The following is a 17,521-nucleotide window of genomic DNA, read 5'->3' as shown; positions in this document are numbered from 1 at the left end:
AGCCAGGGACGCCCAAAACTCAAGTTTTGGGGAAGTAGGAAATTATCAGTTTACCGGATAAAACTTCAAAGCTTACCGAATAAAAAATAGGAACATGGTACTGCTAGTAGTTTTCTAAATTATCTGTGACTAGCAATAATTTAGTAGTTACTAAAATTATGTTTACAGTAAACAGCATAAATAATCAGAAAAAAAATATTAAACTGCTTAAAAAATAATTTACCAGACAATACCAGATATTTACCGCCAAAGCTTTATAATAGGTTACAAATGTTGTAAAATTTCCGAATTTGTGAAATATGTAACATTTACGGACTTTTTAAAAATTGTACCTTCGAAAATTCCCCGATTTCTGTATTTTATCGATGTACAAAACGTCCGTAATTAATTCTTCAGACACATTTTATTTTCTAAAATCTTCATTAACTTAAGACATAGCTGAAAATTAATGATAATTCTTATGAGTCTCTTGAATCAACACGGATGACTTAAAATTTTTGCATCGAATGTGATCGGCAAAATTAGAAATCTAAAACTCCTCAACTACAAAATAAGACACATAAGGATGGTTGAAAATAATGCTAAATACATAAATATAAATGTCAAAAAGGTAAAATCAGAAGGAAAAGAAAAATGAACGAGTATTAAACAAGCAGATGCAATCGGATTTAGAAATGTGTGAAAAATTTGGATTAACACATAATAGCGTAAAAAATGGCCAAGATGCGTAAATTTAAGCTAATGTGTAGAATTCGATAAATATGCATATTCTTGAACTCAAAATACATGAACAATTTTCTATTTCCACGATTTTTAAGCACTTTTTGCCGAAAATCGTGACTTTAAATGACCATTTTTGATCATAGCCGAAATCCATTACTTTCTAGGTGCATGGACACCCTGCCTTTAGTAGTATTGAAAACTTATGCTACCATTTCCTATATCCATTGATATACCTTGGTAAGATGTAGGAAACAATTTGTCCTAGAATTACATTGAATTATGTACTTACTATTTTCTTATGAACTAGTGGTACCCGCACGTCTTTGCCCGTAGTAGAAAAATTGAAAGATCATTTGGTTCGCCTATGTATTTACAAATATTGTATGGTGACTTTCTCACACATTGGCTTGCCCATGTTGCGGTTCCACGTTATGATAACATGGTAATTTACTCGTCCATTTTATAATTTTGCTCGGGAAAACGTTCTTAAAATTGGAATAGAAAATAGAAAACGAACAAAATCGAATTGTCAAATAATCGCTCCGAGGTGCACACCCCCATGCTACAAACTAACTTTGTGCCAAATTTCATGAAAATCGGCCGAACGGTCTAATGTATGATGAATCTTCTCGCCAATTGGCTTGTACCCATGCTACGGTTCCACGTTATGATAATTTCGTATCTCGCCAATTGGCTTATGCCCATGTTACAGTTCCACGTTATGATAATTTCGTAATTTACTCGTCCATCTTATGATATTTTTGTTTTTAAAAGTGGAATAGAAAAAGAACCACGTCGAATTTTCGAAAAATCGCTTCGAGGTGCACACCACCATGCTACAAACTAACTTTGTGCCAAATTTCATGAAAATCGGCCGAACGGTCTAGGCGCTATACGCGTCACAGAGATCCAGACATCCAGACATCCTACAGACATCCTAAAGACATCCTCCGGACAGAGAGACTTTCAGCTTTATTATTAGTAAAGAAGATGATTTCGTAGTGATAATAATTATTCAGTTCATACTTAGCAAAGTTTATATGTAGAATACTTATATAAGCACATTTATTTTCTTTTACTTTATTTTGTACATTAGCGTACAAAAAATAAATACAACTTTTCTACTAAAAACTTTTTATTTTATTCTAAGAACGTATGTACTTTGAAGAAAGAAATGTACAATAAAAATGTGATCATTATATTGGTACTTAATGTAACTATCATATTGAATCAATTTTATCCATCAGTTATTTGAATTTAAAGTGAGTAATGTGAATTCTAAGGAAAGGATGTCAGATGGCCACTACTGAAAATCTCAGATTTTGCAGTGGCCACTATTGGATCAAATTCGAAATTTGGGAAAAAATGGATGAAAAATTGAAAAACCTGAAATTCTGGCATTTCCAGAAAATGGGACAATTCAGGAGTACTTGTGCTATAATACGTTCATTGAGCTAAAAAATTGGAATTACTATTGTAGACCCACAGTTTAAAAAAGACATAAAATATGCTTAACTGTGACCACTACTAGTGCGTTACCTTATATATATATATATATATATATATATATATATATTAGGGTGCATCATTTGCCCAACTAGTCTAAAATTGTTTTGTCCCTAATTTAAAAATGTTCTCATACCACTAGATAGCATTCCTGTGAAATTTTATGAAAATAAAAATTAATTTAGGTATCCCACCTCAAGCAAGAAGTTTCGTTTTTAAGGTAAATGAACAATTATAACATCAAAAGTGACTCAAAGTGCAATACTGGGAAATAATTTTTTAATTATTTAATTTACATTGTACCTGTGTTAACTTTAACTATTACCATATTTTCAGTAACTTTACATAACATCTTTTGTAACTGTTCACTGTTCAAGTTCACTATTTGTTTTCAACTTTCTACCATTTTCTTCTATCATACAACTATTAATGCTAGTTCTTTAAGTTTTCTTGTTTTTCTATGCATATGTGTGTCGTAAACCACTTAAACAAGTTAATCTATTCTGTTTTAATTCATAAGGTGCATGAATTTTTGAAGTAACACATTTTGAAAACTTTTAATAAACATGAGTGAATCAGCTGCTGTTGAATCAGTGACATTTTCTCCACAAAGAAAGCCTTGTTCATCTGTATAAAAGGTAAAAGTCAAAACCAGACAATCTTCAATGGTATTTGGACTTGGAAGTGGAATAACTCAAGAGGACTCAGAATTTAAGGGTTCATATTTATCCACTAGCATGCAAGTGCTTCGCTGCTTGATGTATCATATTGAGAAAGGTGCCGATCTTACCAAATGGGAGTCTTCAAAACTTGTCTTGTCAAAAATATCTGATTTCTATGCAAAAGCAAACATTCCAATGATTACTGAATGTAAATCCTGTGAGAAAATACTAAAACTTCATGAAGACAACACAAAATTAAAAGCAATTCCTCTTCGAAGAAGAAATAAAACAAATTCCATTAATAACGAAAAGAAAGTGGAAGAAAAAGCTAAAACATTTTCATTATGGTTTAAAAATGTAGAATGCCTTATAAAAAATCCAGAAGATTTAGCTTTTCTTCAATCTATGAAAAGTTATCGTCTAGCAACCTTTGGCTCACATGATAAAATATTACATCAAAAAATTAAGCATCGGGAAATGCATGAAATATTGAAAGCAGCATTTTATGAAAAAATAGCCAAGGAAACAAGCAACTTCAATACAAGTTTTCATTCAGCTATTATTGATGAAATTGAAAGAGATGAAAATAGTGATGTAAGTGATATAAGTGATGAGACAGATCTGAGAGACCACATTTATAATGCTCATAATACCAGAAATCATCGTACAATACGAACTGGTACATATGCTTTTATTCCACATGATATTATAAAACAACATGATGTTATATCATTAGCAACATGTTTAAAAATGACACCAGCAAGCAAGCTTCATACACTAAAGTTTTAATAACAGAAGCTGGTGGTGATTCATCCAAAATTTCAGCATCATATGCAACAACAGACAGAGCAAGATGATCAAGTGTCAGAGACATTGCCAAAGCTTGTAAGGATCAATGGAATGGTTATGATTTTGCAATTTTGCACTGGGGTTCTAAACTCTTACCAACTTTAACAAATTATAATATTGCAGAAGAAAGGCTTGAAGTTATATTGGGTAATTCATATGAAGTTAAGCTTCTTGGTATACCAGCATATCCACCAGGAACAGACAAAAAAGGAGATATCATTGCTAATTAACAACTAATTTGCTAAATTCATGAAACTGCTCTGACTCAACAGTTACTATGTCGTTTGACACAATTGCTTCTAATACAGGACATATAACTGCAGCATGTGTAGTTATTCAAGAGCATTTGGGTAAAGCTCTCCTATGGTCAGCTTGCCGTCACCACATTGGAGAAATTATTGTCACATGTGTTTGACGATTTAAAAATTGAAGTATCGAAGTCACTACACATACCTGTTTAAAAGATTTCTCAAACATTTTACATTACTGCAGTTTGTGGAAGAGAGTGACGCTGATATACCTATAAATTTATTCAAATTTGATAACAGTTCATTCACCGAGTCCGCAAAAAGATTAATTGACGAGTGCAAAAACAATGTTATCAAATTAGCTAAATCAAATGTTGTGTTTTGCAGAGGTGACTACTTAGAATTTGTTCAACTTTGTCTTTTATTCTTAGTAAACAATCAAAATGAGATAACTGCAGTCGGCTATAAACGCCCAGGAGCTTTACACAAAGCACGATGGATGGCAAAATTAATTTATTCAATCAAAATTTGCTTATTTTAACATCAAATCCAAGAACTGCAAAGGAACAATAACTACACATTAACAAGTTTTAAAATTTAGAAATTTTGTTAATTTCGTCACTTTGGTATATAGTTCATGGTGGATGACGTGCACTTCTGTCTTCGATGCACCATGGAATGACTTGAATTCTTTCATTTACTTATAAAATATAGTATTATAAATTCAGAAATTTCTGGAAGTGCAATTAATGCTTTTAAAAATCACCTTTGGTATCTGACAGAAGAAACTGTACCTCTAGCACAATAAAGTGATAAAGCAAACCGGCGTGCTCCTGCTGACAGTATGTTAGCCATTAGAACAGCTAATCTTTCTAATCCAAAACACAGATTTGGTATGGGATTTGGAAAGCCAAAGTTTCCACAGAAATTCGTTCATCATCAACACTGTCTGATTTTGTTGGCATTGATTCCTGGTTTTTATTTTTAATTTTGAAGTTAGATTCAGAAGTCATGGTGGAAGATGTTAAACAGCTGCCAAATTGTACTTCATTTCAGACTTCAAAAACTAATTTGAAAGGAATAAATGTAGTAAACGATTGTGCTGAGCGAGGAATAAAGCTGAACAATGACTTTTTAATATCAGCCAAAACTGAAGATCATTACCAGAATATATTACAAGTAGTTGAGCATGATCGAAAACAACTCCCAAATCTTCTCAAAAGGAGGAAAATTGATTAAAAACTAACTTTCAAGCCAAACTTTAATAATTAACAAAGTAACATTATGAAATATACTGTAAATTTGCTTCAATAAGTAAAATAATTCTTTCAGTAATTAAACAAATGTAAAAAATTGCTTAATGTGTTATTTTTCTGAGTTTTCATAACTTTCAGTTGGCAGGTGACACACATAGATATTGTCCAAAGTGTGAAAAATTCCACACAAATTATTAATTTTGCATGTAGAATAAAAATAGCTTAGGGACAAAGCATTTGTAAACAAAAAAAAAATTTGATGGGGCGTATGATGCACCCTAATATATATATATATATATATATATATATATATATATATATATATATATATATATATATATATATATATATATATATATATATATATATACAAAATTTGCAACTCTTGCTGTTTACCTTTTCATTGCTCCCTGCAGAATAGATGCTGGCAAAATTCCTTGGATTGGAAATGAATTCGTTTAGTTGTAGATACTTGTATCATATATTGGGTTCTGGCTATCACCTACTGATGAAAGTATTCCCTTTTTATATCAGAACAGATAAATTTTCTTATAAGTAGTATTTTAGAAATAGGGATCCAACATAAAAAAAACAACGTCATTTTTAATTGCATTCTGATGCGGGCCATTCCATTTAGTGGAACGGGACATTTTTCAGTATATTTTGTTTTATAAAAATAAATAAAACAAGCTAGAAATTTTAATTTTGATAGCAACAGAGTGGATTTGTCATACAAATTTCGAAGAACATTAAACTTATCGTTTTGAAATAAAATAATTGATGAATACGCAATGAAATGCCCGTGACGAAACGGGACGCGTATGGGTCCCGTTCCATCACGGGCATTTTATTGTATATTGTTCAAATATGTTTTTTAAACTGACTAACTTTTGATGTTCTACATAGTTCTTATTATGACAAATCTTTACTGCCGTCTATCAAAAATAAAATTTCTAACTTGTATTATTTGTATTTATGGAACAAAATCTTGTGATAAAACTATTCAAAATGTCTCGTTACGTCCCATGGGTAATAAGTTCATTTGAAACTCAATGCCGATGAGGTTTACCCAAACAGCTTCAACAAAATTTTGAATGCAGACTGTGTTTTTTCGTTTAAAATAGACATAGCTACTAAATCCACACCAAAGAGCTTCCACACCAGACATGTTCAACAAACAGAAAACCATTAAATGATTCAAATTTGGTGCTTCCAAAATGAACATTCTTTTCCCATAATAAATCTGATGTACTTTATTCCTCACCTATTTTCCTTTTCATAAATCAAGAAATTTGACCACATTCTATTTCATAAAGGATGTTTTTTTTAAAAGGTATAGAACTTTAAGTTGGCAAACTGTTTGATATGTGTGCCATTTTGATAGCTGTCACTTGTTTTGTGTTCAGTTCGGTTTGCCATTTCATCATGAATAGACAACAAGACTGTGCAACATGCCACAGAGCGCGTGTCACAATTGATTTATTGAAAGAAACGTTCGGTGAACGAATAATTTCGCGTAATGGACCCGTGAATTGGCCTGCAATATCATGCGATTTAACACCGCTGGACTACTTTTTGTGGGGCTTTGTGGAGTCTCTGGTCTGCACCGATAAGCCACAGACGATTGACGCCTTGGAAGAGAACATTCGCCGCATTATTACTGACATACGGCCTCTATTGCTGCAAAAAGTGAGAAAATTAGACTTTCCAATTGGACTTTCTCCGAGCCGGCCGAGGTGCCCATATTCCAGAAATTATATTTAAATAAAAATGGCAAAAAATCATCTTTCGAATAAAGCAACATTCCTGGCAATTAACAACATTTAACTGTGTTTTATTTGAACCTAAAATTCTTGACCTCCAAAAAAAACCCTTCAGCTTTATAACCTACAATAAAGTCAATATCTTTTTTTAACATTTTAGGGAGACAGCGGGGGTCCATTGCTGTGCAAAGAAAACAACAAATGGACAGTGGCTGGTGTTGCCAGTTACGTCACAGCAGGCACGGGAACTATGGGATTGTGTGGCTTAAAGGAGAATCCCAGTGTCTTCAATAGAATTGACGTGAAACTTGCTTGGATTCAGAGAATGATCAATAAATACAGTTAATGAGGAGTTTGTTGGTTCTGAATAACATGAAAAAGGAGATAAGACATGGAAAGTTTTCTTTTTTCAAATGTTTTTTCTTAAAATATTACCAATTTCTCACAGCAAGAATGTCTATTGCTATCTTCTTTGCTTGCAGAATTTCCTAATAAAACATTTCTTTACTTAAAGCGCACATATGAACAAAATCCAAAAAACAAAAGTCACCATATTTAAACGAAGAACACATAGCTTATTATAATAAGGAGATTATACTATGTGGATTTAAATTCTACCCACATATAGTGCCAATAAGGAATTATTTTTCCCAAAATAATACCAATACTACTACATTTATTATACTTACAGTTAAATCAAAATGTCTAACACGATATTCTGATCTGCACAAAACAAATTTTACCCTAATCAAAATTGAGACACACTTTATCGATCTAACTTGATAGAAATCGGCTGCGAGGAAATTGTTAGAGGTGTCTCTTATATGTGAATCGTCGGGGCTATTTCATTATCATACCCTGCCTTGAACTATTGTTGTATCAATATTTTCAGGAAAAACGATGGTTTCATTTGATTGTTTTCGCATAAATGTCACATATGCTCCATTCGATTATAATTATTAGATTTCAGCAATTTTTTGCAACGATTAAAATAGGGTTGTTTCTGAAATTTTTAAATTTTTTTTTCTTAAAGAGCATGTTTAAAAACATAGGATTTGATCATTTAAAAAATAATTTGGCAAAGTTTAATATTAAAAAAAAAATAGTTTAATCAGTGCGCAGATTTAATTTCATTTTTTACGCTTCTGCACATGACATCACAAGTGATGAAATGTCATCACTGATGCCATTAACGCAGAGCGCAATAATTAATTCGCTTCTTTACTCACATGGACTGACAACGATATGGGTGATTGCAAGCGTAGAGCGCAATATTTAATTCACTTCTGAGTTATCATAACCTGGAAACAGGGTTGCTATTTTGTACAATTTTTTTGTAAAAAGTCTGGGACGCTGGGAGAAATTGGACAAAATGGATAAAAATTGGACGAAACGGACAAAATGGACGAAATGAAAAATCAACTGATTATCCATACATAAATTTATTGTTATGGTGTAATAAAATTAGTATATACTTCAAATACATTATCTATTATGAATTAATCATTTAATTAAAATAGAATGATTGTTAACTTTAGAATTTATTAAATCCAAAGAAAAAATTAATTACACATTAGTGCAACTAATTCCAGATCATAATTTACTTTCAAGTAATAAAATTTAACAATGTGAGTAATCTATTGGTCGTGATTACACTATTATATATTGCAATAGTAGAAATTAAACTCAATGTTGTTGCTGTTGTCCTGTTTAGTGAAGTGCAGAATGTGAAAGGTTTACATGACTCCAAAAGTCTTGATGACAAGATCTGCTAATTCTGTAGCCCGATGACTGTAGAGGATTTCAATCGATGGTGCTCCAAGTTGGAGAGGGAGCGAGTAATGGCCTGGCAATTAAAAACATGAACTGGGGTTAGTTGTGAATGGGGACAGTGCTCGTAGATGGGAAGGATTTAATATTAGTTGTTAATATCTTCATGTCCTTGAAATGTACAGCACATAGCCTAGCTATTGTAGAAAAGAGGTTTCTTGGGCAGTGAAGATCAGGGATTGTTGCCTAGCTGAAAGGCTGAATGTAGATTGTCGATCCTTCGCCTGGCAACATAACATCACTCACGTCTGTGAAGGTGGCTGTTAGCGGTTGATCTTAGTCACGAGCTTCCTTTGCAAGAGCATCTACACACTCGTTTCCCTCAATTCCAACATGAGCATTAAACTCAATGAAAAAGTCAAATGAAATGTTTGGAGACGTACATACAAAACGAAGATTTATAGACTAAAAACATTTTGCAGTTAAATTTTTCAAGTTTTTATTGATGTCACCCGACAGTAAAATATTTATGTACTCAGCATGTTTTTAAGGATATGTTAATTTCATACAAATTACTACTTTATTCGGATTGAGGGTACTCAGAACAGTGTACCGGAAGAGACTACAATGAGCAAGGGAGTAGATAGCTTTAAAATGGCCATTAATCTTCATTGGGGACTAATAAAATGACTAGGAACAGCCTAGGTGGGTTCAGAGCCTGTTGTTGATCACCACATTTGTACTTGTATTACAAGGACAGATTTCACTTCATGTCAACATTTCCTTTATTAATATCAAGTAGTTTTTTTAACATGATTTTGAATTTTTTGCGACTCCAACCTTTAAAAACTTTTTATTCCTATTTTTTAATTTTATAGATGCATTTATTATGGGCAATAAACCTCCACATCACATATAAACATCTTAAAATGCACAGCTGATGTGTTTGTTTTTATATATGCTATTACATGCATTATAACTTATTAACATTAATTTGATTTATATACACACTTAAGGGGAGGTGGGGCACGTTGGTCCGCTTTTTTACTTATTTTTTATTTCATGAAAAATTTTTATGAGCAGTCCGATTTTTTACAATAAGTTTCACTAAACAATTCTCATCACCACAGATTTTTTTTTTGGAAATGTTGAATTGATAAACCTTTTTTACATTAAATTTTAACGGTACCTCGTAATGTGCCCCACCCACGGGTGGGGCACATTGAACCGCATAACTTAAACACGTTTAGTTTAAAGATCAGTATAACATATTAAATTGATTTTAATTGATAAATCATCTTTATTTAAAAAGACCAATAAGCATTCACCATTAGTACACATTTTTTATTTTTTTTTAAATCAAAAGAAAAATCAATTATTGACTGTTTATGAGATAATTAATTCAGATTAAAGTTAACTAAAGATGTGTTAAATGAGATCTGAGAATATAAAAGTGCTACTTCTTGAGCTTTGGAAGCAGCACTTTTATTAGCCTGGGTTTTGGAAGGATAAGTCATATGTTACTTTAATGAAAAACTACATCAATATTTGCTATGGGGGGGGAAGCTTTTTTTCTTCATTACATTGCATGAAACAACTCCAAAAAGAAAAGAATCATGTTATACTATTACCATATAATACAAAGAAAAAGTACAATAAAACTGACAGCTTTAACCCATTAAGCGCCGCCATATGAACCACATTGAAAATACTTAAGTTTTCATATGTTTTGATGTTCAATACATATCTCTAATCATATGTAGCTGAAATTCGTCAAAAATATTTATTAGGTTAGGAGATATGATATGGTCCCTAAATGGGAGACTTGACGTTTAATGGGGATAACATACATATCCCTGCCACTATGTTGATACTTGAATAATTTCTGGCTAAATCCAATTAGAAAGACCTAAAATCATGTTTATGTAATTAATACAGCTAGTTATTCGTACTTTAAGTACATTTTTAACATATTCAAGCTTTAAAATATGGAACTTTTAAGTTTTCATGAGACCCAAAGCTAAAAATTTTGGGTCCCCTTGCAACGAAAGCTGTGGAGGCCAGCCCCAGAGGCTAGCAGTGTATATTTACAAAGTTAATAAGTAATAGTCTGCTGGTTATTTTCAATTTCTTTAGCCGTTGAGCCCCTTAAGGACGTCCCCCTACCCTCGCTCTGCCCGTACGTCACTCCCGGGTCTGGTTTTCATTATTGTTTCATTCCTTCTTATACAATTTTGTACAAAACAGAACTTTTCCCACACATTTTACTACCTTTTAGCAAAAAGGTTTAGGATTTTCATACACAAAAACACAAGAGGTAGGTTTTTTCTATTAACCATGTCGGGTATCGAGCAACGGTAAATGACAATAACCCGAAGCACTATATAAAATGGCTCTTCTAAAATGGAACTAAGATATTTTTGGGATCCCTGACGGTGTATCCTTATATATTATTTCTGTAGCCTGTTTTTGGTTTCTACGCGAGATCTTCCTCAATTCTTGATCGATTTCTTTGATTTACACCTTATTTTAAAGCTTATCGTTCAGGCTACTGACGAAAAATAGACCCATAGTCTAAAAATTTTTTTTTTTTTTTCGGAAGAAAAAACATGTTTTAAAGAACCAGAATGAGGTTTTCGGTTAAATTTATAACTTTAACTTGCACTGGGACCGACAGAGCTGAGTAGCTTGATCGGCAGAGCATTCGACTGGTAACCAGGAGAATAAGTGTTAGGACCCACGTTCGGACAATCTGCATCAAAAAATTAGAAAAATATCGCGTGTTACGTGAACACTGAATAGTAATGAATAACAAATATGAGGGAATAGAATAAATGAGATAGAAACGCTCCTTGCTGTTACGAAAACTTGATGCGACACGAAGCTAAATTGATCGTCAATTGTAAGGCTTTTTATTTTATTTATTTTTAAAGCTTTGACTCCGGTAAGAAAATTAAAGCATAATGTAAGCGAAAATATAAGTATCAGGTTTAAGATTTCAGACTACAATGGAATTGTCTTTTGTTCAGAAAAATATAATCCTTATATATTATTTCTGTTCAGTAAAATATAATAAATCGTATGTTGAAATATAGATTCTTCTAATGAGTTTTTGACTCTTTGTACAAATAAAAAAATTACTACCTCAGTTTAAAGGGTAATATATATATTTTTCTTCTTTTTGCAAAAAAAACAAATAACGTATCACATTTTTACTACATTTGAAAAGCTACGCTTAAAAAAGAACTTAGTTCAAATTTTTTTGTATTTTAACCATGCTGTTAAAGGATGAACGGAACACATGCTGCCATCTGAGCCATAACGGTTCAAGCAGCCTGCGATAACAGATTGTAAAAATTTTCAAAAATAAAAACACTTCTCTTCAATATCTTATCTTACATATTAATTCTGTGGGTTTTTTTTCTGTCAGTATGCGAGATCTTTCTTATCTCTTAAAAAAATCCCCCCCCCCCCCGAATTTTAAAACTTTTCAGGCCGGCTAATGACGAAAATAGACTTACAGTCTAAAAATCAAGTTTTCAGAAACGCCCACTGCTGTTGCAAAACCTTGATGCAGCCTGTAGATCTTATGCAATTTTTTTTAAAGCAAAGTTCTAATACAATTTTCAATATTTTGTGTCGCTTTCGGCAAGAAAAAAGAATTAAAATTAACCTGTGTGTGTTTATTTTTATTTTATTTATTTTATTATTTTTTTAACAAAGCTTAAAAGCACTGGACAGTTGTTCGGTTAAATTGATAAGTTTTTTTTTTTTTTTTTTTTTGGTAGAGTGTTCGGCTGTAAACTATCTGAATTTCGGGCCATCTCGGGCTGTCCGACATAATAGCAAATTTACATTAATATTACGCATTACATGTGTTCATAACATACAACAGATAACACACGTAATAAAATAAATGCAGTGGGAATGCTACTTGGTGTTTCGACTATTTTATGCAGGCTACAGTTAGCATCCAGATAAGTTGACTGTTAATCGAAGGGTGTTCTTCCTTTTTTTTAAAGACTTTAACTCCGTCCAGACTACTAAGCATAATCTAAGCATAAAAAAAGTATTAGATATACTTCAAGGGAATCCTTTTTGTGCAGAAAAACGTTTTCATTGAATGCTGAAATGTAGATTTTTCTAATAGCAGTGTTCGAACTTTTGAACAAATGAAAAAATACTACGCCAAATTAAAACTACGAGTTTCACACAGTAAATCTTCAATTATTTATTCGACTACGATATAAAACATTAAAATTATTATCAACTTCATTAGTAAGAAATCATTTTCTACTCTGCTTTCGGCTGAAAAAAAAACATTTTGTGTATGTTTGAAAAATTATACTTAAAAAACGGACTCAGTTCAACTGGTTTTGGTTTTGAATTTTAAGTGTTCGATTTAAAGAAAAATATGTGCATGCATTTAAGCCGTAACGGTTAAAGCAGCCTGCTATAGGAAATTTTACAATATTCAAAAATAAAAACTCTAATTTTCAATCGAATTTATTACTTCTCTAGAATGTTTGTTTCAATCGCTACGTGAGATCTTCCTCATTCTTTAATCAAATTCCATGTTTTACGAATAGTTTTAAATCGTATCATGCTGGCTAATGACAGAACATAGACGCATGATATTTTTTTTCGGCAAAAAGCTTTTTTGTGTTTTTTACTACGCATTCCTTCAATGAATAGCATTCGAAAAGGAAGGCGCAATTGCTAGGTTTGTTGAAGTGTCGTGCTGTTAATCAGAATGGCGCCAGTTCGAATCCGTGCCAATAAATATCTCTTTAACATTTCTTTCTTTTTTTTTTTTTTCGCTCACATAGTCACATGGGCAGGACTGTATTTGCAACAACCTGTTTTTTCACATGCAAAATTACTGATTTTTCACGAGTCACTCAGCCACACTTTTAATGATATTTGTATTTGCATTGAAAATACGTACAACCAAAAGGTGAGCGATGAACAAATTACCACAACGTTGTATTTAACGAGGTTTTGTTACTGATGTCTTCAAATTACATGCCTTCTCTTGTGCGCTTACTTTTTTCCTTTACTTTTTTCGGTTTTTCTTAATAATATTCTTTCTTTGAAATTTTTAAAGAGGGAAAGGCTTTATGAAACGATTCGAAGTACAGTGCGGAGTTCCGCACGGGTCGACTAGTTTGTGTTATTATAGGCAAGGGTTTTTTTACAGTCAGCATTTCGGTTGCTTTACAACATGTTTGATCACAGATGATTTATGCATCATCATGATGTTTCTAGAGATAAATGTCCAGCATGCTTCACATTGAGGAATTATCAACGGTTATAGCTCCGATTTCATCCAACAAATTACGATAAATTGTAAAAAAGTAAATTGAGAGTTACCGCATTATCTGTGATCCAAGCGATTTCCATTAAAGTTTTTTTTTCCCAACTATCTAAACAGAATTTGGCAATTTAATAACAAGTGATACTGCACTCATCATCTTGTTTTAAACTTAAATATATTATTTTAATATTGTTTGAAGCTCGTAGCAAAGTCAAATAGTCAAAAATTCTAACGACATTTTTGATTTAAAAATAAAGTGAAGAAATTTCTCTATTGAAATTCAACCTCCTTTATTGAAGGGGGAGCCATCAAGGGGGAGAGGAGCATGGCGCTGTGTTACAAAATATTTTTATGGGGGGGGGGAGGAATAGTTTTAAAGGGAATTTTGATCTTCTTTCACGGGAATCTCTTTCGTGATCTGTAGAAATTCAGAGAGATGCGTCATCCTCCTTAGGGAGGATTGGCACCTCTGTTTTTCCAGAACTTTCTTCTAAACGAATGGAATGTCACTTGTTTTGATAAAAGCACCTGCTCTTGACCTTGAACAACAAAAGGGTGTTTACAATGAGAAAATACAAAGGAGGTTGTGGCTTTAACAAGAAAAAAGGGGAGAGTTCATTCATGCAAAATAGGTGAAGACAATTTCTACTGGGCATGACTTGCTCTGCTAATCAGAACACGCCAAGTCTCCCATTTTGGGACTTAAGTAAATAAAGTCATATGAAACTCAATTAAATTATTTTTCTTGGCCCCTGTTTGTTGTGATTTGAAAAAAGGTCTATTGAGCTTCATATTTCATGTTTCTGATTTCCTGCATTCGCATTAATTATTTTTAGGGATTTTTTTCCCGGTGTAATGCGAAAACAAGAAATTTCTGCAAAATTAAATTTTTTTTTAAATAATTTACATTCCAAACCTTTTTGAAAAAATTACCAATAAAGTTTGGTTCTCTATCATTCATTTTAAAAAATTTCAAAATGATATCTTAATTACTTGATGAAGAAAAAAATCTTAATAGAAGGTTCCCAAAATGGGAGACTTGGCGCTTAATGGGTCGTTAGCATATATTTGTGTTCTAAAATCAAAATTAGAAAATCTTAAGTAGGGTAGACCGGGACACGTTTACGCAGTTGCTTTTTTAAAACGAATTATAACTGGAGAGCCAACAGTCATAACAGATTGATGCTACTCCCTAGCAAATATTCACACAAGTTTTTGAACATTATTTGAGCTTCAGTCCAGCAAGTAGAAAGAATAATCTGTTTTCTACCAAGTTGAGTATATTTCGTGTAGAACGTTTTGAAGCTTATGGTGAATAAATAATACTTAGTTAAGAAAAAACAAATTAATAAAAATTAGCAGAATTTTATCCTTTTTTGAGAATTGTATTTGTATGAACTGAAACGTTATTAATTTTTTTTGCACGTTAAAAGTAAATCCAAATTTAGCAACGGGGAAGTTTACGCGTTGAACGCCGGAGCACCTTTACGTTCGTCCTTATCGTAAAATGGTCCAACTATAGGCCACTTTTTGATGTTTTCCGTGTACATCTTTTTTCCAACTTAAATTTTTTTTTAAACATTTCATTCGAAAGACGAGATGTATAGTTACCACCTCAAATTTCTAAATCAAAGATGTACACGGACCCCCCCCCCCCCCCCTTGGTTGTTTGCACAATTTGGCAGTAGTGTTGTCTTTTTAGACTTTCGATACAAAAATTAAACTAACAATGTTAACTCGTGCGCTGCCGACCTCTTCAGAAACCTACAAATTTTTATATACAACCACTGCTCCCGCTCTCCGTCGACGAAGCAGTGCTCACCCATTTAATTTTTACTGTAGTGTTCAATTTGTCTGTTTTGCATATCTTGTTCAATTTTTTTCAATTTGTTGTTATTTCGTTATCGTGCACATACTGTGCACGTCTGGAGGTGGACTACAAGCATAACACCAAATATTTAAAATACATTTAATCCTTTAGCCGCAATTATGCGCTGGTTGAATGCAGAATATATTATTTTTCACATTCCTCTCTCTCTCTCTCTCTCTCTCTCTATATATATATATATATATATATATATATATATATATATATATATATATATATATATATATATATATATATATATATATTTATTTATTTATTTATTTACAAATCGTTTTTAGCATGGTTAAGATTTTCTCTGAAAGGTACCCTCGAGATTTGCCTCATGATTGACTTGAACCTACGCCCACTTGATCCCGATGCCAGAACGTTCAGGTGGAGCCACCGTGGCTACGAACAGTCTACGTTCCAAGCACTTTATATTATAATATAAATTTTCCCGTTTTCATAACATTTTTTATTGCCGCTCCATTCCTATTAGTCATAGCATGATGTTATATAGCCTATAGCTTTCCTCAATGAATGGACTATTCAACACAAAAATAATTTTTCAATTCGAACCAGTAGTTCCTGATATTAGAGCGTTCAAACGATCAATCTCTTCAGCTTTATATTATTAGTACAGCTTTTGTCGAATTCAGTGACTGAAACATGAAATTGAGTTTACTGATTTGAACAAAACATTTTCAATTACATTACCTACTACTGAATGCGCGAAATCGGAAATCAGCCCAAAGCCAAAGTCTTTCTTGGATCGAATCGTTGGTGGTCAAGAGGTAGTAAATGAACCTGAAGAATAAAATTTAACGTCGAGCAATACGATTAAACATTTTATCTCATGACAATTCTCACTAGTAAAAAAAGTGATTTTTTTGACACTTTTTACATGTCTTTGTAATTGAACCGTCCTAACCTCCATTCAAAACTTGAGTTACAACTATATGTTAGGAAATAAATATGAATTAGAATGTTTCGAAAATTATTTTCTCTTACCTGCTTGTTTGTTGTATTTGAAGAATTCATATGCGGGAAGCCATCTCAATCTTGAACTCTGAAATCTAATAATTGAAAAGTAAATTGCACTACAATTAGAAAAGACGGCCTCACTCGTTGATATTAGAACTTACACTTTTTTCTTGAGAGTTACACGCTTGCGCAGCGCGCCATCTGTCGACTGTATACGAAACATACCGCCCCCCTTGAAACACGGAGGGGTTTCAAAATTAATGAATTAAGTTAAACATACTAAATGAATTTAAATTAACAATAAATCATACTTCTAAATAAATGAAATTAAGTAATTAGCGTTACAGATGAATAGACGACCTTAACCTTCTACAATATTAGAAAGAAAATTAGGCATAGTTCAAGAATGCTCAAGTGTCTATAGGAAGGGGACGCAGTTTTGCAATTGGTCTAACAAGTTCACCAGTGTCAGCTTTTACCTTGACCACACGAACTTTATTGTCTTTACCAGGAAACGTTTCCGTGACCTTCCCTAATTTCCACTGTAGTGGAGGTAAGTTGTCGTGTTTGATTAAA

The 17,521-nt window shown here is 32.5% G+C and overlaps 1 protein-coding gene across 1 annotated transcript in view; it reads left to right on the top strand.

Moving 5' to 3' along the window:
- The window catches only part of LOC129226080 (transmembrane protease serine 12-like), a 49,573-nt gene extending 41,799 nt beyond the window's left edge, over positions 1-7,774 (top strand). The window contains exon 9 of the mRNA XM_054860668.1: positions 7,168-7,774. Within this exon, the coding sequence (XP_054716643.1) occupies positions 7,168-7,353 (186 nt within the window). The 3' untranslated portion in view covers positions 7,354-7,774. The remainder of the gene's footprint in view (positions 1-7,167) is intronic.
- Positions 7,775-17,521: the final 9,747 nt, after the last annotated feature.

Source organism: Uloborus diversus, chromosome 7 (assembly GCF_026930045.1).
Source record: "Uloborus diversus isolate 005 chromosome 7, Udiv.v.3.1, whole genome shotgun sequence".
Classification (NCBI taxonomy): domain Eukaryota; kingdom Metazoa; phylum Arthropoda; class Arachnida; order Araneae; family Uloboridae; genus Uloborus; species Uloborus diversus.
Note: the sequence above shows the minus strand (reverse complement) of the source record. Positions and strands in the feature narration are given on the sequence as shown.